Here is a 25057-nt window from a genome sequence, read left to right as displayed (position 1 = left end):
CAGGGCCCAGGTCCTGGCAGCTTCCTGCAGGAGGGTGGGGGCAGGTGGGTGCGTCTTGCTGTGTGTGGAAGGGGTGGGGGAGTGGAGAATGGCTTCTGAAAACTCCAGCCTTCATCCCCCAACTCAGGATGGTGTCAGGTTTGTGCCTCAGCCTTGACTGTCTCCAGGGAGCCAAATGTGGGGTCAGAAGACAGGGTGCCACCCACCTGCCCAGCATAGGGGAAGTGAGCAGGACCTTGAAGTTACCTGGACTAGCCTGCCGTTCCGCGTCGGAACCAGCCCTGGGCTGGATGGGAGGGTGGGCCCTCTGTCAGCCACCTCCTTCCCTCGGGACTCCAGCACCCAGGCCCTGCCTTGTGTTCAGCTGCCTGCTTAGCACTCTCTGCTGAGGTGGCTGAACTAAAGATGAGCTCAGCGTTCGCCCTCTGTCCACAGCTTCTTTCCCTCCAGGAGGTCAGCAGGGGGAGTGGGGAAGGAGCCCTGGCCCAGGAACCCAGAGCGCCAGGCCTCGCCTGCTGCTCCCCTCGCCCTGGCTCCCTGACTGCTGCTCTCGGCCTGGGGGATCTTGCAGCGGCACCTCTGCCCAGCTGTCTGCTCTCACTGGGAGTGCCTTTGCCCGTGTTCCTGGCTTCCACAGGCCCACATCAGCCTCCTACGTCCAGGCCGTCCTGTTTCCGCCCTCTTCAGCAACTAGAACAGTGCAGCGTCTCTCCCACGTGTTGGCTTTCAGCCCCACCTACATCTCTCTTGAAGCTCCGTGAGCCTAGTTCCTCCATTGGCCCGGTGTCTCCCCAAGGGGGAGCTTCTCCCATACATGTCCCTCCCCTTCCTGATGCTCTGACCCCCCGCCTGCCCAGCTTGTTCCAGGGCAGCAGGGGCTAGGTTCCAGGTGCCTCCGGCAGGTGCTTCAGGCAGAGTTAACAGCCTCTCCAACCCCTCCAGCTCTGGGGAGGGAGACTTTGCGTTCTGACCCTTCCCTCTAAGGATGGTGAGGACCCTCTCAGAGGGGCTCCTGCCTCGCCACCCAGTGGGCCTCATCCTGGCTCTGCTGCAGGGACTGCTCCCTCGGATTGGGGGTGGGAGGCCGGGGAGCAGGACCTTTCCATCTGTTCCCTGGTCCTCGGGTCCCCGTGTATGACGTCGAGTATGGCCCTGCCTTGGCCCCACCCGACTGTGGGAGATCTGGGAGGAGAAAGCTTGCCTTTTGGCCGCAGGCTTTATGGTGTCCCGTAAGACTGATCTGCAATAGGCTCTCAGCATTTGGAGGCTGCAGCGTGATGTAAGAGTTTCACTGTCGTGTGGTGTAAATGATGTAGAGTCAGGAGAGGGTTGGACATGTCAGGGAGGCCTCCAGGAGGAGGCGGCCTTGGATGGGGCTCAGAGGTGGTCCCTTTCATCACAGCTTGCTTTCCTCAGCCTCATGGTTACGAGGAAAATTGCCTGTCCCCCAAGTGTTTTTCGGGAGACTGTTGGCATCCCTCCACCCTAGAGGATAGGGTCCCCTCTGGGTGGTGTGTGAGTGCCAGCAGAGTGAGGAGCCAGGCTGAGCATAGCAGCGGCGGGTGGTCGTGTGAGCCAGAGGATGTAGAGGGTGGGTTCGCTGATCACTAGCTCACAGCCCTGTGTGTTCCCAAAGCTCCAGAGAGGGGCCTCAAGTGCATCCCTAGGACGAAGCCCAAATATCGACCTCGCCAAGGGTGGGTGGGGAGGGCATCTGTGCTCCCAGGAGCTGCCGGCTCTGAGGCGGCTGTGGGTCCACCCAGGCAGTGCCGCCCTTGCCAGGAAGCCCTAAATTTAGGTCTTCCCGACGCGGAGGAGCTGTTTCCCTCAGCAGTATAATGACAGTAATTATGTGCATTCAGATTACATGGTAATAAAATTAGGATCCAATCAGTCCAAATTGAAATCAGATGAGTTGGGAGCAAAGTAATCAATGACAACATAAATAGAAAAGCCCAAAAGGAAACTTCAACATTCAGACTTGACATCCGAATTAGGGAGGAGAGTGAGCCGTTTAACCTCGGCTGAGAAACATATTTGGGTTTGGGGGCTGGCTTGAACTAAGGTTTAAATCAGGTCCAGGCTAGAGCGTGATCCTGCTGTAGGGCTGGGGTGGGCTCCTGGCAGCCTTCCTTGCTCTGGAACCTCATGTTCTCTTACCTTCTCTAAAGCCCCATTTATACCTGCCTTGGACACGTAGCATGATACATTGCATTTCCTGTTGCGTGTGTTTCTTGAAGGCAGGAACTCTCTCCTCTTACTTGAAACTGCAGCCCAGAGTTGATGCTGGATGCTGATTAGATGGATCCTACTTGGCAAGGAATTCTGTCTTGTATAGTACTTACCTTTCCATCTAAACAGGAAGCTTCTTCACTTACTGGGTCTCATATCCTCAGCCCTTTGCCCCCACAAAGAACCCTGCACACAGTAGGTGTTCAGAAATATAGATTGACTTTTGGCCCCAGCTGGCTGGGAGGAACAGGTGTGGGAAGTCTACATTTGGTTCACGGGCCTCCCTGCTCCCTGGCTTGGTGCTGGGCCGAGAGCAGGCTGTGGGTGGCCAGGGGCAGCCCGTTCTCCTAGGAGGCCAGGGGAAGGACGGCCCACGCTCTCTGTCCTCAAGGTTATGAGCAGGAAGAATGGGTCTGACAGGCAGGCAGAGGGGCGCTGGTGCTGGTGGCAAGCACAGATCCTGAAAGGCGTCTGACGTCACCTCCGTCTCCTGCCTTCATGTCTCTTCTGACTCACTTCAGCCCAAGTCCCATAAGCAGGGGATGGAGATCTGGGGGTGGACAGTTTGGCCCAGGTTGCAGGAAGGGAGGCTGAAACTGGGACTTGGAAAAATGAGTTGTGCTGGGTGCAAGCGGACTAGGTGGCTATGTGCCCAGAGGTGGAGCGCCTACCATCCCCGTGTCCTGTCCTTATGCCCGGAGCTAATGTCCCTGTGCCCAGGGCCAGTGTGGGATGCTCCGGGCTGGGTCTGAGAGCAAGATTGCCCAAGTGAGAGTGGGTGAGGAGGGGCCTCTGCAGAGGGACCTGTGATGACTCAGGGTTGAGAGCCCTGGTCCCGCCATTTATTCTGAGTGGAGGAGGGTGTCGTGTCCAGGCTCTGACCTGGTGAGAGCAGCGGGGCAGCCTCCTGCCTCAGCGTGGCAGCGTCTTGTCAGGGTCCCCGGCCAGTTATCTGAGGCAGGAGGAAGAGGAACTGTAAACATTTTTTCCTATCCTTGCAAACAAAATTAGTTCAGAGTCATTTAATTAAAAAGATTAAAACCTTTCTAGGCGGCTGGGGGATGGGTGTGTGTGTGCATGTCTCACATGGACGGAGAGGAGGTTGTGGAACAGAAAAGCAAGCCATGCTTGTTTTTTAAAAAGGCTCAGCCTCTTCCCCTAAGGGATGGATGGGGTAGTGGAAAGAGTGCAGGCTGTGGAGGCTGAGAGGATAGGGTTCGAATCCCTGGCCTCCCACTTAGTAGCTGTGTGACTCTGGGTAGGTAATTTACCCTCCCGGTGCCTTGTCAGTAACCTGGAGATAGTTGCATCTACCCTTCCAGGGCGGCTGTGACCCCCAGAGCTGAGCGGTGTCCCTGCTCAGCACGTGCGAGGTGCCTGGTCAATGGTAACCATCCCTGTGATGGCCCCTTCAAACCAGCAGCCTCGCCTTTGTGCTTTTGCCTTTGTTTTTTGAGGTTTAGGGGTAGGAGGGCCAGGAAGATGGATTAAGTGTTTTGGAATCCAGAAACGGACTCCAGTGCCAGCTGTCCTGCCTGGAGTTTGTGGAGATGAGGAAGAGTACCTGTTCCTTCCAGGAAGAAAAACTGTATTTGGGGGGAGAGCAGATGACAACAGGTCCTGGGCCCTGTGGGAAGCGACGAACGACAAACAGGAGGTGCTGTTTAAACAGAGCTTCGCGGGCTCAGAAGTGACCTTTCTCTGGTTCCCTGGGCAAGAGGAAGGGGTACAACCAGTTTGGCGCCTGCGAGATGAGCCAGGCAGCCCGAGCAGGAGCGGAGTGTACACGCCAGGAGTCTGACCGAATTAGGAGAACTGGAGATAGGCAGGAACTTGGAAAAGCACAGGAACACTTTCCTTACTTACAGACAGCGAAAGCAAAGGATCAAAATGCTGCATCCTTCCTTACATCCTTTTCCCCAAAGGGTCACAGAGGAGAAAAGTGAAGACCCACAGAAGGCAGGCATGATTGAGCCACTCTGAAAGACCTAGATATAGACTCAGAAGACCTGGGTTGAAAACTTAGAAAAAGTTCTCCCACTTACTAGCAGGGTGAGCTCAGATGGGTCTCCTAAGTGCCCTGTACCTCTGAACCTCAGCTGTGAAAAACCCTTCTGTCAGCTGGCCACCGTGCTGTGACGCTCCAGTGGGCACCCAGCTGCTCTGGAATTGCAAGGGAGGATGGGGGGACTCTCCTCCTGGGTTTCGTGGCAGAGTTACAACTACAAGAGGTGTTAAAAAGCCGTGCAGCAGGACTTCCCTGGTGGTCTAGTGGTTAAGAATCCGGCTGCCAATGCAGGGGACAGGAGTTTGATCCCTGATCTGGGAAGATCCCACGTGCCACAGAGCAGATATGCCCATGCGCCACAGCTATTGAGACAGTGCTCTAGAGCCTGTGTTCCACAAGAGAAGCCACCGCAATGAGAAGCCTTCTTGAAGCAACAGAGACCCCGTGCAGCCAAAAACAAATTAAAAAAAAAATAAAAGCAGTGCAGGAGAATGGGTGAAAGCTTTGGAAACCCCTCGCCCTAGAAGTATTTTGATGAGCAAGGAGGGCGCAGTGCTGTAACCCGAGCAGATCTTACTGAAGCAGGGGCCGCAACTCTAGAGCCATTAGCTGTTCACTGTGGAGGCCACAGGAGGAGGCATGTGGGGATTGGGAAGAGCAGGTGAGGTATCAGATGGCTGGGTGGTTGTACATGGGCAGGTTCTGGGCAGCCCCGTCAGCAATTTGCTTTTCACGTCATCGATCGAGACCTACTACTGGGTTATGAAATAGAACCCTTTTATAAAAGGAACAGGCAGAGAATAGCACAGAAAATATCTGAGTGTATTACCCACAGTGGAAGTGAGTACTGTGACACGGCTAGGTGGGTGGTTACAGGTATGTGTGTTGCAGACCGTGGTGGGGGAGGGATCAGAGAGGTGGACCGACCTGGCCCAGCTGACTGCAAGGAGACCCTGTTGTCCTTGTGTAGAGTCACTCCTTTTCTGTGATTAAGGGTCACGCCAGAGACAGAAGGCAGACCGTGGTGTCCCCTCTCTGGGTTCCAGGAAGGTCTTTGATGCCACTTCCTAACTTGTCAGTGAGTCCATGTAGCTGTAGGGGACACGGACTCTACCCAGATGGCACCTGACACTTAAAAAAATTCTGGACTTAAAAGAATACTGGAAAATTAAGCTAATTCTAGATCTAATATCACAGCTAATAGTAGTTGTTTAGGTTTCTTCAAGCATTGCTCTGAGCATTTGTTGTGTCGTTATTTCATCATTCAGTCCTCCCCACAATCCTGAGACCCAAACCTGTTATCCCCACCTTACAGAAGAAGGAAATGGGTCACAGCAGAGTGCAGCAACTTGTCTAAGGTCACACAGTAAATAGTCAAGCCAGGATTTGAGTTCAGGAAGCCTGGCCCTAATGCTTGTGTTCTTAACTGCTAGGCTGTCCTGATCTTTGCATGGAAAACTTACTCAGGGGCGTGGAGTGATTCTGGATTTGGGTGGGTTTATCACACTTAAGGGTTTCCCTGTTGGTAAAGAATCTTCCTGTAATGCAGGGAGACCTTGGTTCAATTCCTGGGCCAGGAAGATCAGCTAGAGAAGGGAAAGGCTACCCACTCCAGTATTCTGGCTTGGAGAATTCAACAGACTGTATAGTCCATGGGGTCGCAAAGAGTTGGACACCACTGAGCGAGTTGCACTTTCACTTCACTTCATCACAGTTAAAGACAAAGGTGGGAAAACCATGTTCTCAAGGGTTTTAGGATTCCCACTCCTGTCTTAGATGAAGGGGAATTGTGCATTATGTATTTTATTTTATATTTAAAATACATCTATATTTGGGGACTTTGTTGATTTTTAATATGACAGCATTTTCCCCTTTGGCTAGTTAAAGTACCCATGAATAAATATATTAATGCGGTATGTTATCATATTTAATAAAATCACTAGTATTTCTCTTCATTGATAATCATCGCTTTGACTCCACGTGCAAAAAACTTTTGTGGTAAGTAGTAGAGACCAAAAGTGCTGTCAGCCACGTGAGAAAGTGGTACACTGAAGCCTTGTGGGTTTGATTTGAGATGAATGCTGACACTATGCTCAGAGACCATTTTAAACTATGTGGGCAAGGCTGGCAAGTACTGGCCAAGGATGGCTACTAACCTGGAGTCAGAGTGGACTACAAGTTGGAAAACTAAGGATGTATGTTGTCACTTTTTGAAACTAAAGGCTGGTGAGCCCAGTTAATCCAGAATGTGATATACATGAATTGCAGAGTAACTTTTCCCTGTATGCCAGTAATTGCTGAGCTTCATTCCTGGCACCCTCTCTGCATGGGTTGCAGGAGATAGAAGTTGGCATTTGCCTAGGAGAAGGTCATGGCCATGAAAAGAGTGTATATACATGGAGTGCAGGAGGTTTCCGAGTTCTATTTATAATTTGTATGCAGGAGACCTGGGTTCGATCCCTGGGTTGGGAAGATCCCCTGGAGATGGGAAGGCTACCCACTCCAGTATTCTGGCCTGGAGAATTCCATGGACTGTATAGTCTGTGGGATCGCAGAGAGTTGGACACAATTAAGCAACTTTCACTTTCACTTGGTGATTTATAAAAAAGCTCGCTCCCACTTGAATGGGGCATAGTGATGCCTGAGGACAATGTGGGGGACAAACTGCACCAGCATTGGGCATATTTAAGAGGAGGCAAGATGCTGTTTGCTCACTTAACCCTTCCCTTGGTGCTTTCTGTCCCCTCTGCCACGAGGCCTCCTAGGACAACCCCAGCCAGGCTGTTTCCCCCTCTTGGATTTTCCATGGCCCCAGGCCAGCACCACACAATGGAGCCTTAATTAAGAGCCACCCTGCCCCATGGGGTCCTCCCTCTTAGAGATTCCTTGTGTGTTTCATCCAAACATCCTGTGCCTGCGACATTGCACCTCCCTAGCCAAGCCCAGCATAGGGCCCCCGAGGAGATTTGTAGGGAGCAGCGGTTAAGAGTTGGGGAGGGGTTGGTCCTACCTCCTGATTTTGCAGATGAGGACCGTTGGGGCACAGAAAGAAGAGGCGGTGACTTGCTTGAGGTCCCATATCTCTCAGGGGCCAAGCCTGTGTCGGGGGGCTTGAGTGAGTGATAGTTGCTCAGTCATCTGACTCTTTGCGACCCCATGGACTGTAGCCCACCAGGCTCCTCTGTCCGTGGGATTCTCCAGGCAAGAAGACTGGAGTGGGTTGCCATTCCCTTCTCCAGGGATGTGGGGGGCTTGCCCGTGCTCAGCCTGGCTCTCCCTTCAGGCCCGCAGCTCTCCTGCATCCTGTTGGGCCACGTGCTCCAGGAGACAGATCTCTGCGTCCACTGCCCTCAGTCCTCCCGGCAGTCGAGACTGGGCAGCAGGCAGCCGTGATGTTTCCTAAGCTGCCTGCCTCCCCCGAACCCCGAGACCTCAGGCCTGAGGGTGTTATAGGCCCAGCTCTCAGCTTCCGTGTCCTTTCAGTGACCAGTCTGCCAACCTGGAGGCAGTCCGCTGCCCAGGTCAGTGGCTTGAGCTCGACCACATGGGGCACGGAGAGCTGCCCTTATCAGCGTTGTCAGGGCTCGCGGCCGGGCTACTAGGAGCCAGCCCCCCCTTCGCTCTCTGGGCGCTCAGCTCACCCACTCTCTCTCTCTTGTACTTCGGAAGTTTTTAACTCCTCTGATCCGTGGGTCCTCTGCTCCGTGGGTCCTCTGCTCCGTCAGCCTTCTCTTGCACCTAGCTCCCCACGGCTGTGCCCTCAAGGTGGACTCAGCCCAGCTCGCCTCTCCACAGCTAATGGCCTATCTCTCAGGCTCCCCTAAAACTCCAGGGAAGGAGAGCCCCCCAGTGCCCCCAGCTGTGGCCTGCAGTGAGATGGAAAGATGCGCAGAGCTGCCCCTCTCCTGCCGAGTGGGGTGGACCTGGGCAGGGACAGGCACACTGGCTGGGGTGTCAGAACCTGGCTTAACTTTGTGGGCCCCTCTGGGTGGTGGAGGGGAGCCCCCCACAAGGGACCCTGACCTCTGGGAGGCAGTGGGGCTGTGGGTATGAATCTCCTTGCTGAGGGCGGTACCAATCATTCTTGGTGACACTGCTATACCAGCCTTGTGGGCAGATGATGACATGCCAGGAATGGGTGAAGGGAGGGGGCCTCTGGGCGGCCTGCAAGTGGGCCCACCGGAGGCCCCCAGCGGTGCCCTGCCTTGCAGCTGGCCTGTCTGCTCTGTGGGTGCCCCAGAGAGCTCGTGAGGGCTGCCGTGTCTGCCCCTCTGTCCGTGTCATATGTGGTGTGTGATGTGTGTACACGTGACCTGTGCCAGTTGGTCCCTTTCCAGTGGGAACAGTCCCTCCTGCTCCCAGGACAAAAACAACCCCAGGCCTTTTTCCCCTGAAAAGTTAGAGCGCCTGGTGTCGGGTAGCGAGCTCACAGCCGGAGAAGGCGTGGCGGCCTGCCTGCTCAGCGGGGTGGGCTATCCCCGGGCCTGGTCCCCGAGCCCTGCCTGTCCCCTCTACCACCGCCTGCTCCCAGCCCCCCTGTCTCTGCTGATGAGCAGGACAGGGACAGACATGGGGGCCACGTGAGGAAAGAGGCTGCCACAGACGGTCCAGGCTCTCAGAGCAGCTGTGGGGACCTGGGGTCTCTGGAGCAAGGCAGACTTTCCCTATGAAAGGTAGCATCCCATAACCTGGAACACAGGCCCCTGAATGGGGGAAAAGGTCCAGGTCGTCGCAGGTGGAGGAAACACCTATCTTTCCATTCAGTGACTGGGTGCCCTCTGAAAAGCACCTGGGCCTCTCTGGTCAGGTGTGAGGAATTGCAGTTCCGAGGGTCCCAAGCTGGGTGCCACTGAATAGCTGCCCTCCCCAGTGACCTTTGCCTCTTCTTTGCAGCTGGAGGAGGCAGAGCGCTTTGCCATGATGGTGATCCATCTTGGGGAAGAAGCCGGGGACTTCCTCTCCAAGGGCTACCTGGCACTGGGTCTCACCTACAGCCTGCAGGCCACCGACGGTGAGTGTCGGGACCCGGGAACCTCTGCTCAGGGTGACTCGGGCCTCCGAATGGCCTCCCAGGCCTCTTATCCCATCAGTGTCCACCCCACAGCACACCTCCATTGGCTCTTCTAGGATGGGTGTGCACACGTACATAAAAACACACACATGTGCAGATGCAGACACTCACACACTGACGTGCACGAGTGTGTGTGCACACACACACCCCCCCCAGTTCATTTCTGCTTTTGCTGCAACTTCGCCAGCCTCAGATATGCCCTCTTCATGAACCCGATTCTCCTTTCAAGGCCCAACCCCATCTGATCTCTGCCCCTGGAAATCCTGTGGCATTTGTGCCGCCAGCCCTGAGCCCACAGTGTGTTCGTTCTGGTCCACCTTTACCTGCAGCACCTCTGCCATCTTTTGGGGTCTTTTAAATCCCCCCGATGCATGGCACAGAGCTGCGTATACAGCAAGCATTTACTGAATACTTGACTTGAGCTTGGTGCCTAGGTTCCCCTCCTGCCACCTGGAGCCTGCATTCCTGCCCCAACCCCAGCAGCTCCACCTACTTCTGTATCCTTGCAGCCTGAGGGAAAGGGAGTGGTAGGTCCCCACCCAGGCCAAACCCAGAATAGTCATCAGCCCCCTGCACTCCCCTAATGCCAGAAGCGGCATCCTGGAAGCGGGCTTCAGATGCCCACACAGCGAGAGGCAGGAACAGCTGGTACTTGCACAAGGAAGGGAGGAGGAAGGGTAAGATCCTGGTGCAGTGCCAGCTCTTTGTTCTTGAGTGACAGTGGTCACTTCGAGGTGTCGTGAGGCTCTGATAGGGAACCCTGGGGTCCCCACACACTGGTCAAGTGAGGGAGTCATCAGTCCCTTGGTCAGAGTCCAAAGACCCTCCATGTGCCTTTAATTCTCTAGAAGCAGGGCTGCTCTATGAGCTTGAGACCCCTGACATCTATCCATGCCTGGTGCTGCCAGCGGCATCCTGACCTAGTCTGGCTGGAGCCTGTGACTGTCATTTTCATGCTTCTCAGGGGGTTCAGTGTGTAGCTGAGGCCTCAAATGCCTATCCTACGGCATTTAAAGCTGATTTAATTTACCAGTGAGGTGTCTGGTTTGGGTTAAAGCACGAAGCCTCGTGGTCAAAGTGCAATAGAGGGTTCTGGTGGGCCTGCAGAAGAGGAGGTCATGTCCAGTGGGTGCAGACACTGTTAGGGACGATAAGATATTCTGGGGATGGATGGTGGTGATGCTTGTAAGACACTGTGAATGTACTTAATGCCACTGAGTCGTCCACTTGAAATTTGTTAAAATGGTTAGAAAAGAAGAAGCCTCATGAGTAAGGAGGCCTAGGGAGGCACATGCCAGGACAGAGGTGTAACTTTTCTCCAGAAGCTCGGGCCTTTGGAAGGATCGAGGTGGCCCATGAGGCAAGGAAGGCAAAGGGGTAAGAAGGACCTCTTGCGCCAAGGAGTGTGCATGCCAGGAGGCTGGGGCCAGGGGGGCACCTGCACCCCTCCCCCCGGTAACCAGGGCACCAGTCCGGAGCATTTGCCAGGCCGGGTCCCAGTGGGGCCTCTCCCCGCAGAGCTTCATGCCCCGGCTGGGGCAGGGCTGGGTTGGCCCCCCTCCAGCAGCCCCTCACGGCTCTGTCTCTGGCCTGTCTCCTGCAGCGACTCTGAAATCCAAGCAAGATGAACTGCACCGGAAAGCCCTGCAGACGCTGGAGAGGTGAGGACGCCGGAGGGTAGCAATGCGTGAGGTGGCTTCTCATGCTCTCTCCGGGGACCCTCTGGTGTGACAGAGCGGAGGTTTCTGTCTCCATTTTGTTGACCAGCAAACTGAGGCTCCGAGAGTTCACACAAGAATCGGGGACAGGCCTTTGGGGTTGGGTGGTCGGTTGAGCATTTCTGTACTGGGGGAGCTGCCCCCAGGCTCAGCTCTGAGTTCAGGGGACATGAGATAAAGCAGGAAGGCACTTTGCACAGTAATCTACAAGTAGCAGGGGCTCAGAAAGGGGATTTGCCTCCTCCCAGCCCCTCCCCAGCCTGAGAGCTGTGAGGCTTCCTCCCCCAGCCCTCAGAGAGCTTTCCTGGGAGCCCAGAGTCTGGGAGGGAGCGTTAGGTTTGGGGGTGGTAGGGGAGAGGCAGAGAAGCCCTTCGCCCAGGCCCCTCCTGTGAGTTCCTCTCTACCACAGCCTGGCCCTACCTAAGCATTCCTCTCCCTCCTTCCTCTGGCTGTTGTAGGGCTCTTCCCTCTGAGCCCTGCTCCCTCTGAGCACAGATGGCAGGGGCTGGGTCGGGGCCTGCACCAGACTCCTTGTGCCAGCTTCCTAGGAATATCCAACTCCCCTCTGGGGCAGGTTGTTCTTAAACCTAGGGAGGAAGGAGAGTCCCATCCTGGCCAACTCCCTCTGAGCTCCAGGATCAGGGATAGTTCCTTCCTTTCCCCACCGGCTCTTCACTGCCAAGGCTTCCCGCCCAGAGAGGCCATCCAGCCCCTCCATCCTCCGGAGGTCTTCACTGTCCCATGTGGAGAGGGCAGGCTGCAGGCTCTGTACAGGCCCCAGCCAGGCCAACAACTGCCCGGAGGAGAAGGACTTCCCTCACCCGCTAGTCCCGCTCTCCCAGGTGTCCCCCACCTCAGCCAGAGCCAACCCTCTTGGCATGCACCGCCCCGGCCTGGGCTGCCCCTAGGCTTTCCACCCCAGCCGTCATCTCCCACGGGGCACCCTCCAAGGTGGGGCTGGGCAAAATCTCCAGCATTTGGCCCTGCTAAAAGCGCCCAGCACAGGGCTGGCATACTGGAGGCCCTCATCACGCTGGTTGTCGACCCTTGATGGCTGATTCACTGCTCCCCTTCCCGATACAGAGCTCAACAGCTGGCGCCCGGCGACCCCCAGGTCATCCTCTATGTCTCCCTGCAGCTGGCCCTCGTCCGCCAGGTGAGTCCTCACAGTTCCTAACACCCAGGTCTCTGGGGGTGCTGATCTCCTGGCCCCGCTGCTTTTACCAGCTGTGCGACCGTTTGCAAGTGACTTGACCTCTCTGAGCCTCTATTCCTTATCTGTTATGTAAGTGCCTTCATACTCGGCCTCAAAGGGCCCAGGCAAGGATTAAGTCAGTTACTGTGGTAAAGCCCCTGACCTCTGGTGGGCACACAGGGAGGGCTTGTTCTCTGCCCTCACTCCCTCTGCAGCACGTCCATCTCCTGAGAAGTTGACAGGAGACCTCAGTGAACGTCTGTGTCCTCCCCTTCCACTGAGCTTTCCCCAGGGGCCTAGGGGAGCAGAGAGACTGTCATGTGGAGCTGCTTGTGTGACACACAGCTTTCCTTGGCTGTGTGGACGCCGCCGCCAGGCTCGGCCCCTGGGACCTCCTCTCCGCCGACCACCTCGATCCCCAAGACCCTCCAGGCCAACCTGCCTTCCTTCTCTGAGCTGAGCTGTTGGTGCTGAAAGGTCTGTGCGGGGGCTGAGTGAGGTCAGGCAGTCACCCACCCAGCTGTTGTCTCTCAGAAAAAACTGGAGGTTCCCACCCCCAGACCCCTCAGAGCCTCTGCTCTCACATGGGCCCCTCGGGCTGGTGCTCTGTGTGAAGCAGGGCCTCTCCGTGGCCTCGGTCTGGTGAGTGTGGACACTGGGCCACTCAGGGACCGCAGACAAGCTGGCGGGACTGGGGCTGGGCGCTAGCCTGCAGAGAGGGGTCCGCAGAGCCCTCTGGGGGGTGGCTGCTCGCGGTTGGGCCATGGGCAGCCCGGCTGACAATTGCTGCCGTGTTCCACGGGCGCGGCCCAGCCCTGCAGCTGACAGGAGGGTGCCGTTGGCCCCGTCTGACACCTGAGGCGCTGCGGCTCTGCTGAGCTCAGGAGCTGGGAGCTGGCCGCGCCTGCACAGTTCAGCTTCAGGGCCCACTCTGACCTAGTTAAAGCAGCCCGTGTGGCTCTAAGTATCCTGTTCCCCTGTCCCATTTGGTAGCGGGCACTTGGAGCCTTGTCCACCAGCCTGGTGGTTGGTTTTACGGGTCGGTGTCAACTTCTGGCTCCTGGTCTTCTCTTCAGGGAGCTGTCTTTCCAGCCCCCCAATGCCACTTGCCCCCGCTTCCCAACTCCCAGGTCCTAGAGCAGGCACTCGCTACCTCTCCACCACTGTCTCCAGAAACATCAGTCCACTCTGGTGCTCCCTGGAGCGTGGACTCAAAGATATCCGAGACCAGTTTATTTTTAGCCTCAGTTGGAGAACCAGTACTTCCCTTGCCCATCCAGTTCCTGATAAACCTTCCGTGATGCATTTTTTAGTATCTTTAATTATTCAGTCACCTCTGATGAATGGCGTCTGTCCTCTGGGAGAGATGGCTAGGCCAGGCCAGTGGAGCCTGGTACCCCGTGTCCTTGGGGTCCCCAGATCTTGGTAACCTCAGGGGGTTGAGGGTCTCTGAATGTACTCTAAGCTAGTCCTGCCTGCCTGGGTCTCTGAGGCCCTCTGGGCCATCCTGCCCAAAGCATGTCTGGCTGCTCAAACAGTGAGGGCTGAGGGTTTGGACACCCAGCCCAGGATCATGCTGCTGGAGCAGCCTTGGGGTGGGGGGGATGGGCAAGCTGAGCCAGCGGTCACACTGACCTTAGCTTCCTCCTTTACTTTCCATGACCTTTCCACAGAAGGAAGTCCCCATTTGAGATCTCTGGGCCTGGCAGTAGTGCAGAGGCCAGGTGGAGACCAGGCAGGGTCAGGCATGCCAGGGACCAGAGCCCCCAGCTGACCTGTGTACTGTAGACCCCTCCAGGGGCATTGGAGATGTAGGTCTGAGGTTTGGTCAAGAGCAAGACTTTTGGAAAAAGACTCTGAGGTTCCTGGGAGGATGAGGCCCTGGTGTGGATACTGTCTCAAATAGCTGACAACTGCTAAGCCTGAGCGCCTGAGTGAACATGTCTCTCTGGACTGGAAGGAAGGCTCTTAACCTGTTCATTAGCTGCCTGGGCTTTGGGAGCTTGAAGAGGGAAATGCACATTTTCAAACGTGTTCCATGCCCAGCAGGACATTTTTCCTACGTTGTCTCGCCCTGTCAGCCAGTGTTGTAGGTAGGACTGTTATCCTCATTTGGCAGCGTAAGAACCGCGGCTCAGAGAAGCCAAGTCCCCTGCCGTGGCACCAGCTGGGAAGTGGCAGAGTTGGAATTCGCATCCCGTCTGACCCCAGGCCTAAGCTCTTGCCACTGTGAGCCCCTGAGTAGGAGGCAACAGGTATCTGTCAGCCCCAGTCACTGCGAGAACAGGTTCAGAGGAGAGATCTGTAGCCAGTGGTCTGGGTGGCTTCTCACAATCCCCCCTCCTCCAGTTTGGTTGGGGCTTCCCGACCAGTCCTTCATGGTCCATTGTGGACCTGCCCCTCTTTTCTCTGTGGGGACAGCACTGACTTGGAACAGCTAGACCCTTACATGGTGTTCAAGCGTGTGTTTTTTCATCAGAGCCCCTGCCTGCCCCACAGGGCCTGGGGTCTCACTTGGGTCTGCTGCGCCTCATGGGCTGGCACCTGGCCCCCGAGTCCGGGGAGCAGTGTGGGCCTTGGGGAAGGTCGCTAAGCTGGCAGTTTTCTCCGGCAGATCTCCAGCGCCATGGAGCAGCTGCAGGAGGCCCTGAAAGTGTGCAAGGACGACGCCAACGCCCTCCATCTGCTGGCGCTCCTCTTCTCCGCCCAGAAACACTACCAGCACGCCCTGGACGTTATCAACATGGCCATCACGGAGTACCCTGAGAACTTCAAGTGAGTTCCCCGTGGACGCTGCTGGGCTGGGAGGCTGGTCGTGCACACACCGAGAGTCAAGGCGGGCCGAGGACCTGTGGGCTCGGAGCCTGGCTCTGGCACTCTGTTTGGTGCCAGGAGACACTGTGTCTGGAGGGGGAAGCTCTCGGTGGTAACTGCAGGCTCCAGGGGGGGCTGTGTGAATCACCAAGGAGACTGTGCTCTAAGATAACATGCCTGAGCTGCTTTCATCCCGCCCGCAACTCTACATTTGAGCATCATGGGGACACTAACTTGTGTGACTTAATCATAGCCCTGCTTAACCATAACCCTGGCATAGCCAACCAAGGATGGTTTCTAACAGTGACTGGGCTGATAGAGGCCATGTGAGCTGGCCCCTACCTCCAAGAAGGCCACAGGCAGTCGGGGTGAAGATTTATATCCCCACAGAGTGGTCCTGGCCTTTCCCTCTATTCTCGGCTCCTCCGCAGCTCCTGCTTGTCACATCGCCCAGAGGCCTGTCTCTAGGGAGCAGGGTTCACGCTGCACGTGGCCCCAGTGGGGGTGGGTGGGGCAGGACTAGACCCTCTTGCCCCCACCTATACACAGGGGACCTACTGCCATCCAACCAGGACCCTGGGGAACAAGAGCCTCACTGGCTGGCTGAGGCAGGAGGGTCCATTGCCCCGTGGGAGGAAATGAGGGGGAGGTCAGCTTTTGATTTCTGCCCTCCTTCCCTGGGACAGGTGACATAGGGTGCTAATAAACCCTGTTCCTCTGAATCCCATGATCCCAGAATGAAGGGCCCTGAGCACCCCCACTCCCACTGTGCTGTACCTTGGGGTTTGAAAGAGAATCCTTTAGAAACAGCCAAGGCTGTTATCTTCAGACAGCAGAAAGGAGCGTGGTCCTGGTGCCCTGAGAGGTGACTCACGCTGGCAGTGAAAACAGCTTCACAAAGAATTAGGGAAATTGGTGGGTGCCACAGCCGAGATCAGTGATCGAGGGGAGCTGCAGGCGGCCGGGCCCAGGGAGAGTCCCTCCACGTGGAGAGCCTGAGTGCTTGTCTCTGTTTACCTTTAGTCCAGCAGGGGCAGGACTGACCCTTTGCATCGGGCGCTCAGGCTTTCCTGTGCCTTGGGCCTCCTTCAGAAGATGTCACGGTGGCTTTGTCCATGGACTTTGCTGGGTGTGACTTCCTCCTCACCAAGTCTTGTGAACACAAAAAGCGGGCTATATGGAGCTGGCCTTGCACCATCTCAGCTCACACCTGACCAGGGGCAGCTGGGACCCACCTGGGCCAGGACGGCGGGGTCAGGAGTCACGATGCTATGGGCAGGGTAGGGGTGCTAGTCTGGACTAGGATCAGTGGAGTCCAGCTCCACTGGTGGGTCCCAGCTGCCCCTGGGCAGGTGTGAGCCGAGATGGTGTGAGGCCGGCTCCACATAGCCTGTCCTTTGTGTTCACAAGACAGCCCTGGCTCTTGGCCTCCCTTCTATATTTGAGAGATTATTAAAATTGAAATTAGTTCACTTTAAAAGGCAAGTCGCCTAGGGCATACACCACGTAGATAGAACCATGTGTGTGGACAAGGTGTAGTTACCTAATCCCAAATACAGTACAGCAAGACTTACTGTTTAGAAGTTTTTTTTTTACTTTTATAAAAATAGAGGAAGGACAAAGGTCTTCCTCTTCTAGTACCAGCTAACCTGGCTTTTTCCCAAGCTCAAGACTATCTGGCAGGGTCAGACCCATGGGTCTGCTGCCAGCTGTGTGTGTGCATATGTGTGTGTACAAGCGTGCCTCTGTGTGTTTTATTGTCAGTTAGGCTTCAGTGGAAGGCTTAAAACAGTAAAAGGGTTAGAATCCTCATCCAGCCCCTGGCTCAGCGTGTGTGTCGCAGAAGAAACCAGAGGCTGGGCCAGGCGTCAGACATTGTCCTTTATCCGAGTGAAATCTTCCATGTATTAATAGATGGAGACGGAGCAGATGGGCGCAAAGCTATCCTGTGGAAGCCACAGAAGGGGCTGCACACACTGCTCCCTTGGGCCCCCTGATCCAGTGCAGGAGCTTCCCATGCCAGTGTCGGCCATCTGACCGCACATGTCTCTTCCTAACTCCTGGGCTGAATGCTCTCTGCTGGCAGAATCCCCTCCCTGGCCTGATGTGGGGAGGCCAGCGCCACTCTTTGAAGTCGGCTTGAAACTTACCATGTGTGAGGCAGAAGCCCACCTCGCCTGTCTTGTTCCACGCCCTGGGAGGTGTCTCCTGCCTCCGCCCATCCTCTTCCTCCTCACCACCCGCTCCCACTTGCTGCTGGCTCATGGGCCGAGTGCGAAACTGTCTCCCTCTGGCCCCCCAAGTGTACTTTCCACCACCCCCTTCTTCTTTCCTCTCACCTCACTCAGAGGCGGACTCTTTCACCGGGAAATGCTTCAGTCACTCAAAGTGTCTTGGAGAGGTGGGGGGTGGGTGGGGCCTTGCTGTGAGGGTGGTGACTTCCCCCGGAACCCCATGGGTGGCCTTCTGGGCCCCCAAGAATACCTGCCTGCATGCCTGCATCGGGAGAAGAGAAGCCAAAAAACTGGGAGCCCCGGGTGGAGACTGTACTGGTGGGCAGCGTGTCGGGTGACTGCCGCTTGGTGTCAGCCGGGTCCCCACTTCTGCAGGCAGGAACCTTTCGCATGGGGCAGCCTCTGCCGTGGGAGCAGAGCCCCTCTATCCAAACACCGCAGGGCCACTACAGGGGCCTCAGGCGCTCTCAGGGGCTGGAAGCACAAGGAGACACCTGATGTCCCAGCCCGAGGAAGTAAAATGTTTTAAAGTCCCATTCCCAGAGCACAGTTGGGGTTCTTGTGTTCCTCTGTCACCACAGAGAAGCCTGCTGTGGAGTGTTTGGGGCCCAGAGCATCCCATCCCCCATGGTGCTTCCATCCATGAACCTGCCCATCCAGGGAAAGAAAAGGTTCTTATCTCTGAGCCACTGTGTACCCCTCACATTCATGACCATGGGGAGCTCCCCTTTGAACTGGGCCAGCCCTAAAAGGCTGCAAAACTAACTGAATAAAATGCAAGGGGCTTCTGGCTTCCAGAACTGTGAGACAGTATATTTCTGTTGTCTTAAGCCAAAAAAAAAAAAAAAGGGAGGGAGGTGAGGAGGGAGGGAGGAGGGGTATGAGGGTGGAATATCCACCTACCACACAGCACTGTAGAGTGACCTAGGGTGTGACCGTGGGTCTTTGCAAGTAAGTCAGTGCTTTTCCCCATGGATGAGACCCATGGACTAGCAGGAAATGTCATTGCACCCATTACGGTCAGGGATCACTGAAGAATGTCACTGCCCTTCAGCTGAAACTGTAGCCTGCTCTCCCAGCTGCTCCCTGCATTGGGAACAAGCTGTGTGTGGCTCCAGCTGTTGCCACGGGAGTTAAGTAAACCCCGAATCCAATAAATATCTGTGCAGCCCAACAAAAAATCTGCCCCAGATGATGGGGTAGATGCCCTGACCTCAGCATCGTCAATAAGGTCTGTCCTGTGGGCACTCAAAGGCACCGGGTCTGGGCCTGCCTGCCACCCAGCGCCTTGCCGGTCCCAGTGGCTGAGACCTTGCTCTTCCTTTGTGCAGAGTGGAGGAGAGGCTGGCAGGCCCGTGTCGGGTGGAGGAGGCCTGGCACAGGGGGATGCTGGGGAGTGGAATAGACCCTTTCCTCTTGGCCTGTCCCCACGTGGGAGCCGCAGCAGGTTCCTGGCTGTCACTTAGCTGTGCTCCCTGCAGCAGCTTGCTGCTCCTCCCCATGCCCCCTCCTCCTCAGCTGCTGAAAGACTGACATCTCTCCTGCCTCCCTCTGCTTCCAGGGCCTATTGTGAGATTCAGACAGGAGAAGATTTCACAGTCAGTTTACAACCCGGTTCAAGGGCAGCAGTGGAGGAAGGGGAAATGGTCCACAGCATAAGACTGTGACATGGGGCTCAAGGTGGGCAGCGCACGTGGTGGGCCAGGGGAGGGCCTCCTGCACATGCGGGTCGGTGGAAGCTGAGAAGTGTTCCGGCTCCCTAGCAGCCACCAGGAGGTCAGCATTCCCAGGACTCAAGACTCCTGGAGAGAATCCCAGCCTTTGTCGAGCTGACTTCAAATTCAGGGATTAGAAGCATAGCAGAGGGGATCTTTATTTCCGTGCTGTGGGGTGACCTTTAGTTAATGGAGCTTGAGTTTAAAAAGGCAGAAACGTGATGAGGCAGCGGCTGACGGCCCTGCAGGGACAGTGTGAACCTGGCATGACGAGAACCAGACACCCGAGCGGCTTCCTGAAATGCTGAGGGCTTTCCACTAAGCCCTGGACACATGTGCTGCTTCTGGCCAGCTTGCAGGGGGCCTCAAGGGGGCAGCAGGCTCCCTATTTGGACCTAAGTTACAAGCCAGGCCAGGCCGTGGAGTTCAAGAGGTCCCCACAGCAAGCTCAGCCATGTCTTAGCTGTTTCCTTCTCCCTTCCTGGGCTTGGGAAGCCCAGCTAGGAGAGTCAAGGGAACAGGCCACTGATAAGCTTGTTCCAGAAGCCATGGGCTCCACAGGGTGCTGGTTTTAGGTAACAGATTCCTTGTGCTTTAGTCAGGCTGCTTGTAGGGAAGGTCGCCATAGTAACCAAACAACATTCCTGGGCTAATGATGGGAGCTTTCCAATAACCAGCCTGTCAGTCATTGCTCCCACCCCAGGCCTGGCAGCCTGCCAGACCAATTTTGAAAGTTCAGGCTATTGGGCTTTGCAGGAGGGGAACAAACGGTTTGCCCTTCCCCTCCCCTCTTATCACCCCTCTTGAGAGTTTCTGCCCAACCCAGGTCCTGGGGGCCTTGGAAGGTCCTGGGGGAAGGGTTGTCTGGAGCCCTAGGGATCTTTCCCCAGAGCAGGAGCTATATGGCTCTCTCAACAAGCCAGAGCTCAGCTTGCCACTTGTAAACAAATGGAACCAGTCACAGCATCTCCCCCAGGAAACCTGGGCTGTTTTGGAAAATATTTGAGCTGATAACTAGGCGTTAGCTGGGGCCAGACTGTGACTGAATCCCAACTAGGCCTCAAGGGCACCCTTCTGATCTCTACCTGGCCTGCCTCACCTTTGTTACAGGTTGCATGTGATAAACTTCTAGTTGTGTATTCCACCAAGCGGAAGGGATCAGAGTCCTGGGGCTTCCGTTAATGTCTTTGACTTAAACCCACTGTGTTTATTGGGTGGTTCTTATTAGGGACTTGGAGTGGATCAAAAGGATGCCTAAAATACCAACACGCCAATGAGGGGCTGGAATCAAAGGTATGAGCACAAACATAGTTTATCACTTCGCCAGGTTCATTAAACATTCTTGGCTGCCACAGGAGAGGCCCCGATGAGGATAGCAGCCTTGGGGTGAACTTGCAAGGCCATGTGGTGGAGGGAAGTGTTAAGCCAGGCGTGATCGCTGGCACCGGCTTGCTCTTCCCCAAAGGTCAGTTCCTCTTCAGCTCAGCCAGTCTGACATTCAGCATTTCCCTGCACTGGTGGCTCTGGGGAGCCTCCTAGGACCTCACTGCATGTGACGCTGCAGTCACCGAGTCTTCCGTCTCCCTGCAGCCCTCTGCTCACACTCCAACTAGAATGACCTTGGTTATTTTGTTTGGGGAAGAAGGAAGGAAGGAAGAAAGGAAGGAAAAAGCAGATTTTTCCAGAAGGAATTTTGTTTTAAAGTGATTTTTAGCTCTTTGTTTCCTGAGCCTCACTGCTGTCAACATTTGCTGGAGGCAGGTGCTGTGGCTGGGCCCTTGGTTTTCGAGCGGGAGTGGCCCGGCTTCTATGGGTGGGAGAGGACCCAGGAGGTACATTGATACCCATGAAGTGGGGCTGCCCTCTGCAATGGGTGGTCTTCAGATCCCCAGATCATCTCACTGGCAGCTCTTATAGACCAAGGTATCTGCTTCTTGGTTTCTTATATTGGGCTGGGAGCCAACTTTTGTTCCAATTAAGGGTCCTTCTGGAAGTTCTTCCACCCCAAAGTGGTTATGGAATGGCTTCTGTGGTTTGTGTTCATATCTTTCATGATCAAGAATGTATCTTTGGGGAGTCACCTGAAGGTAACTGGAACTGGTCCCCCGGAGCTGAGGGAAGCCAGGCCTGAGGGCCCACTGGGTCAGCCATCAGTCAACTCAGGTTAGGTCTCAGGTGCCATGGGTGTAGGCGGCTCTTCCACAGATGGGGCAGAACTTTTGAAACAGAGGTGCTAACTCCTGGAGGTGAAAGCTTGCAGGGCTGTTGATTTTAAAGGACTTGAAAACTTCAAAGTCAGATCATATTGAATGAACTCATTAAGAGGTAGAGTGGCTGTCTCCAGCCTTTTTGGCACCAGGGACTAGTTTCGTGGAAGACAATTTTTATACAGATTGTGGTGGGGTGGGGGGATGATTTCAGGCTAATGCAAGCATATTACATTTATTGTGCACTTTATTATTATATTAGCTTCACCTCAGAACATCAGTTATTAGATCTTGGAGGTTGGGGACCCCTGAGGAAGAGGATCAGTGTGAACCGGCCAGAACCAAGGAAAAATGGATGGTTTTTAGGGCTGAGAAAAGTTGCCATAAGTGTCCCTCTCCCTTTCAGGAGGTCTCCTGTTAGAGCTTTAAAATAATGTCCTGAAGAGCAAATGTGTGAGCTGAATCAGTTAATTGCTCTGGTGGAGTCTCTCCCAGAGGCAGGGCATTTGGAGGACTCTGAGACCTGTGTCCTTCAGCATTGCCCTGGCCAGGGTGAGAGCCAGATGATTTACAGCCCCAGTGGAGGTGAGGGAGCGGCCGGCTCCAACACTCTGGCCGCTCCTCGCCTTCTCCCTGCCCCGATCCAGGGCTAGGAGTGGGGCCTTGGAGCCCCACCTCCAGGCCTTCAGTGCTGTCCCTGCTGGCCCAGCCCCAAGGGGTGCCCTCCTTCCTTCGCCTTGCTTCCAAATTCTGCCCACCCTCCGGGACTCCCCTTGGGCTCCACTTTGCCTTGTAGCTCCTGCACTCAGAGCTGACCCACTCACTGAGTATCTGATTCTCTGCTGTTTCCTTTCCTAATTGCCTTGGATGCGTTGCTTCAGCTTCCCTGAGCATGTGGAAGCACCTTTGGGGATGGAGGACAGATGATGGTCTGTCTTCTGTCTCCTCCTCCTTCCTGTAGGGAACCGACAGCTGGGCATCCAGCACATACGTAGACCCCCTGATGGGCAGACTGTCCGAGTTGTTTCTTTCAGAAGGATGGAGGAAAGGAAGGGAGTGAGGCAGGGAACACGTGGGGATGTTGGCTTCTTACAGCCCTCAGAATGCTCTCGCATCCCCTCACCCTGTTTTGGTATTGTCTTGGTTTGATTTGTTTAGTTTTCGGTCTTACCCTCCTGCTGCTGCTGCTGCTGCTAAGTCACTTCAGTCGTGTCCAACTCTGTGCGACCCCATAGACGGCAGCCCACCAGGCTCCCCCGTCCCTGGGATTCTCCAGGCAAGAACACTGGAGTGGGTTGCCATTGCCTTCTCCACTTACCCTCCTACTCTAAAGGTAAAGAACCTAACTGGAGAGTTCGCTGGTCTCTCCAGGTCAGACAGCTGATGAGTGGCAAAGCAGGGACTAGAACCCCAGCCAGCTGATTAGCTGACCAGCCCTGCTATGCTTGAATCCCAGGCACCCAGCGCTCGGCTGTGTGCCAGGCATTGCTCTGAGCACTTCCCATGCATTCGCTCAATTTCCTCACAACCTGGGAGGTGTAGAAACTGTTGTTAACTCCGATTTTCCAGATGAAGAAACAGAGGCAGAGAGGGCCTAAGTGAGCAGTCATAACAGGGGCTGGGTGAATGGTGAGGAAGGGCCCATGTGGATGGACCCTTTAGGAAGGGCGAGGCCTTGTGTGTGCCTTGCTTCCTCCTAATAGCCCCGAGGGTGTAGCGATACTGCTGTCCCATTTTACAGATATGAAACTGAAACTCTGAGAAGCTGAAATGACTGTTTCTGGGGTCACAGGGCTAGAGGAAGTGAAGCTGGGATTTGAACTTGGGTCATCAGACTCAGGCCCCGTTTTCCGGGAAGAGACCCACTTCCCACCGAAGCCCACACTGTTTGCAGGCTCTGGCCTCCTGGCTGAGGAGTTAAGACTTTCCAGAGGCGTGGCCATGGTGACTCAGAGAATAGCCTGCTTTTTCCACTCAATTATGTGTTTTCTATAAAAATAGAACTCTTCATTAAAACAACGCAGCGCGGCCATCAGCTGGAATTACTAATTACTGTCCTTTAAAGAGATAATACCCTCTTTCGTGCCTTCGCCATACCTGCCACCACCCTCCCCCATCACAGAGGACTCCCCTGAGGGCCAGGAGCCAGAGGCCAGGGCCGGGGAAACTCATGTGGGCAGCAGGACCGGGAAGAGGGGGTTTCCACAGGGTGCTCTGCAACTTGGCTGCCTCTGTTCTTGGTCCTGGAGACCCTACAGCCTTCCAGGTCTCAGTGAGTCCTTGTGACTCAACTTCCTTCTGTTATCCAACGATGATTTGTTGAGTGACGTTCGTGAGGCACTGGGCATATGAAGATGAGAAAGATGTGGTCCCTGCTGGAGCACGGAGCCTGGTAGGAAAGACCAGTAATGATGGAGGGGTCTCGGGATGACGGCTGACCTCTCTTGAGGAGTAGCCATGCAGCAGGGCCGGCTGCCTTCCCGGTTTCTGCTGCCTGTCGTCCTCCCAGCAGCCCTCCGTGATGGCGCTGTTACCGCCCCTGCTTTACCAACAGCCGGTCAAGCTTAGAGAGGCCAAGGCATCTGCTCGGGAGCAGCAGGGCCTGGCAGTGGACCCACGTTGTCTGAGGCCAGAGGCCACGCTTCAGCACGACGTCCTCCTGTTTGCTGGGCAGTGAGTCAGGGGCCAGAGGCGGCTCCTTCAGGTACACAACAGTTACCATGGCCCAGTCTTTATTATTGCACATGCTGAGTACATTTTACAGGGAACTTCTTTCAAGGAACATGAAAGTGAAAATGTGGACCTGTTGTGCTTGCCGCCCACACAGCCCATGTCCTTCCCCGCAGCCAGCTCAGCTCTGCCAGCATCCACTCTGCCACTGAGGGTGGGGTGCTGGGGTGGGCAGCAGGGAGGGAACACAAAGGAAGATGACTGGAGACCCTGGGTGAGGGGGATGGACAGGATGAACTCTGACCCCAGGACAGTGCTTGTTGGCTTAGCCAGAGCCATTGTCACAAAAATATCCCCCATTTACAAAATAATGTTTTGTTTTTAAGAAAAGTTTTTGGAAAGGCTCGTGCTCACCCAGTTCTGAGGAGGACCACCCTAAGATAGTTCCTCTTCATAGCAGTGGAAAGAAATGATTTGTCTTGGCCTCAGGGGGGAATAGCTCCAAGTCTTAATCCTCTTGACAAATAATTAGAAGGCTGATCCTGGTCCAGAAGTGCAGGCCAGGCAGAGGGCCTGGGAAGAGAGGCGGGTGCTAGGCCCATCCATGCTTTCCCCTGGGAACCTCCATCATCAGCCCCTGGCCAGAGCGACCAGAAAGACTTACAAAGGCAGTGACCTGTGGCAACACCCAGATATGCTGACCTCACTGGTCTCTGTCTGCCCCCACCGGAGGAGGGCTGGCCCAGATGCAAACGGACAGACTGACTCTGCAGGGCTGAGACTGGTCATGGTTCAACAGGGACTGGCTCTGTTCAGGTCCGATGAGTGTCTTTGACCCCTGGTGCTGACCTCTGCAGGTGACTCGGAAGGGGGCCGGCAGGGACTGCCACGACTCTGGTGGCCGTCAGGAAGGATGTGAGTGCTTAGAGGATGGGCCGCAGCTACACTGGTCTCCTGGCTAGGAACAGGGCACTCATGCCTCAGCCTTTGGGCTGTGCAGAGTACAAGCACCTGGAACTCTTCTCCTGCAGCCCAGCAGCTTCACCCCTGTGGTGGGGACAAAGGGCACGGCGTCTACACTGCCCCTTGCTCCTTCACCTTCCCCAGAGAGCACACTCACTTTCACATCTGCCTTCAGACGCCCTGGAGGGCATGGTGAAAGCATTCGGCCTTAAAAGACCTCACTGTTTATT

At 55.5% G+C, this 25057-nt stretch overlaps 1 protein-coding gene across 1 annotated transcript in view; it reads left to right on the top strand.

Moving 5' to 3' along the window:
* TTC7A (tetratricopeptide repeat domain 7A) overlaps positions 1 to 25057 on the top strand; it is a 119032-nt gene that overhangs the window by 62300 nt on the left and 31675 nt on the right. Inside the window, exons 12-15 of the mRNA XM_065929323.1 lie at positions 9134 to 9251; positions 10915 to 10972; positions 12113 to 12185; positions 14839 to 14999. Coding sequence (XP_065785395.1) covers positions 9134 to 9251; positions 10915 to 10972; positions 12113 to 12185; positions 14839 to 14999 — 410 coding nt within the window. The remainder of the gene's footprint in view (positions 1 to 9133; positions 9252 to 10914; positions 10973 to 12112; positions 12186 to 14838; positions 15000 to 25057) is intronic.

This window comes from Muntiacus reevesi, chromosome 3 (assembly GCF_963930625.1).
Source record: "Muntiacus reevesi chromosome 3, mMunRee1.1, whole genome shotgun sequence".
Classification (NCBI taxonomy): domain Eukaryota; kingdom Metazoa; phylum Chordata; class Mammalia; order Artiodactyla; family Cervidae; genus Muntiacus; species Muntiacus reevesi.
Note: the sequence above shows the minus strand (reverse complement) of the source record. Positions and strands in the feature narration are given on the sequence as shown.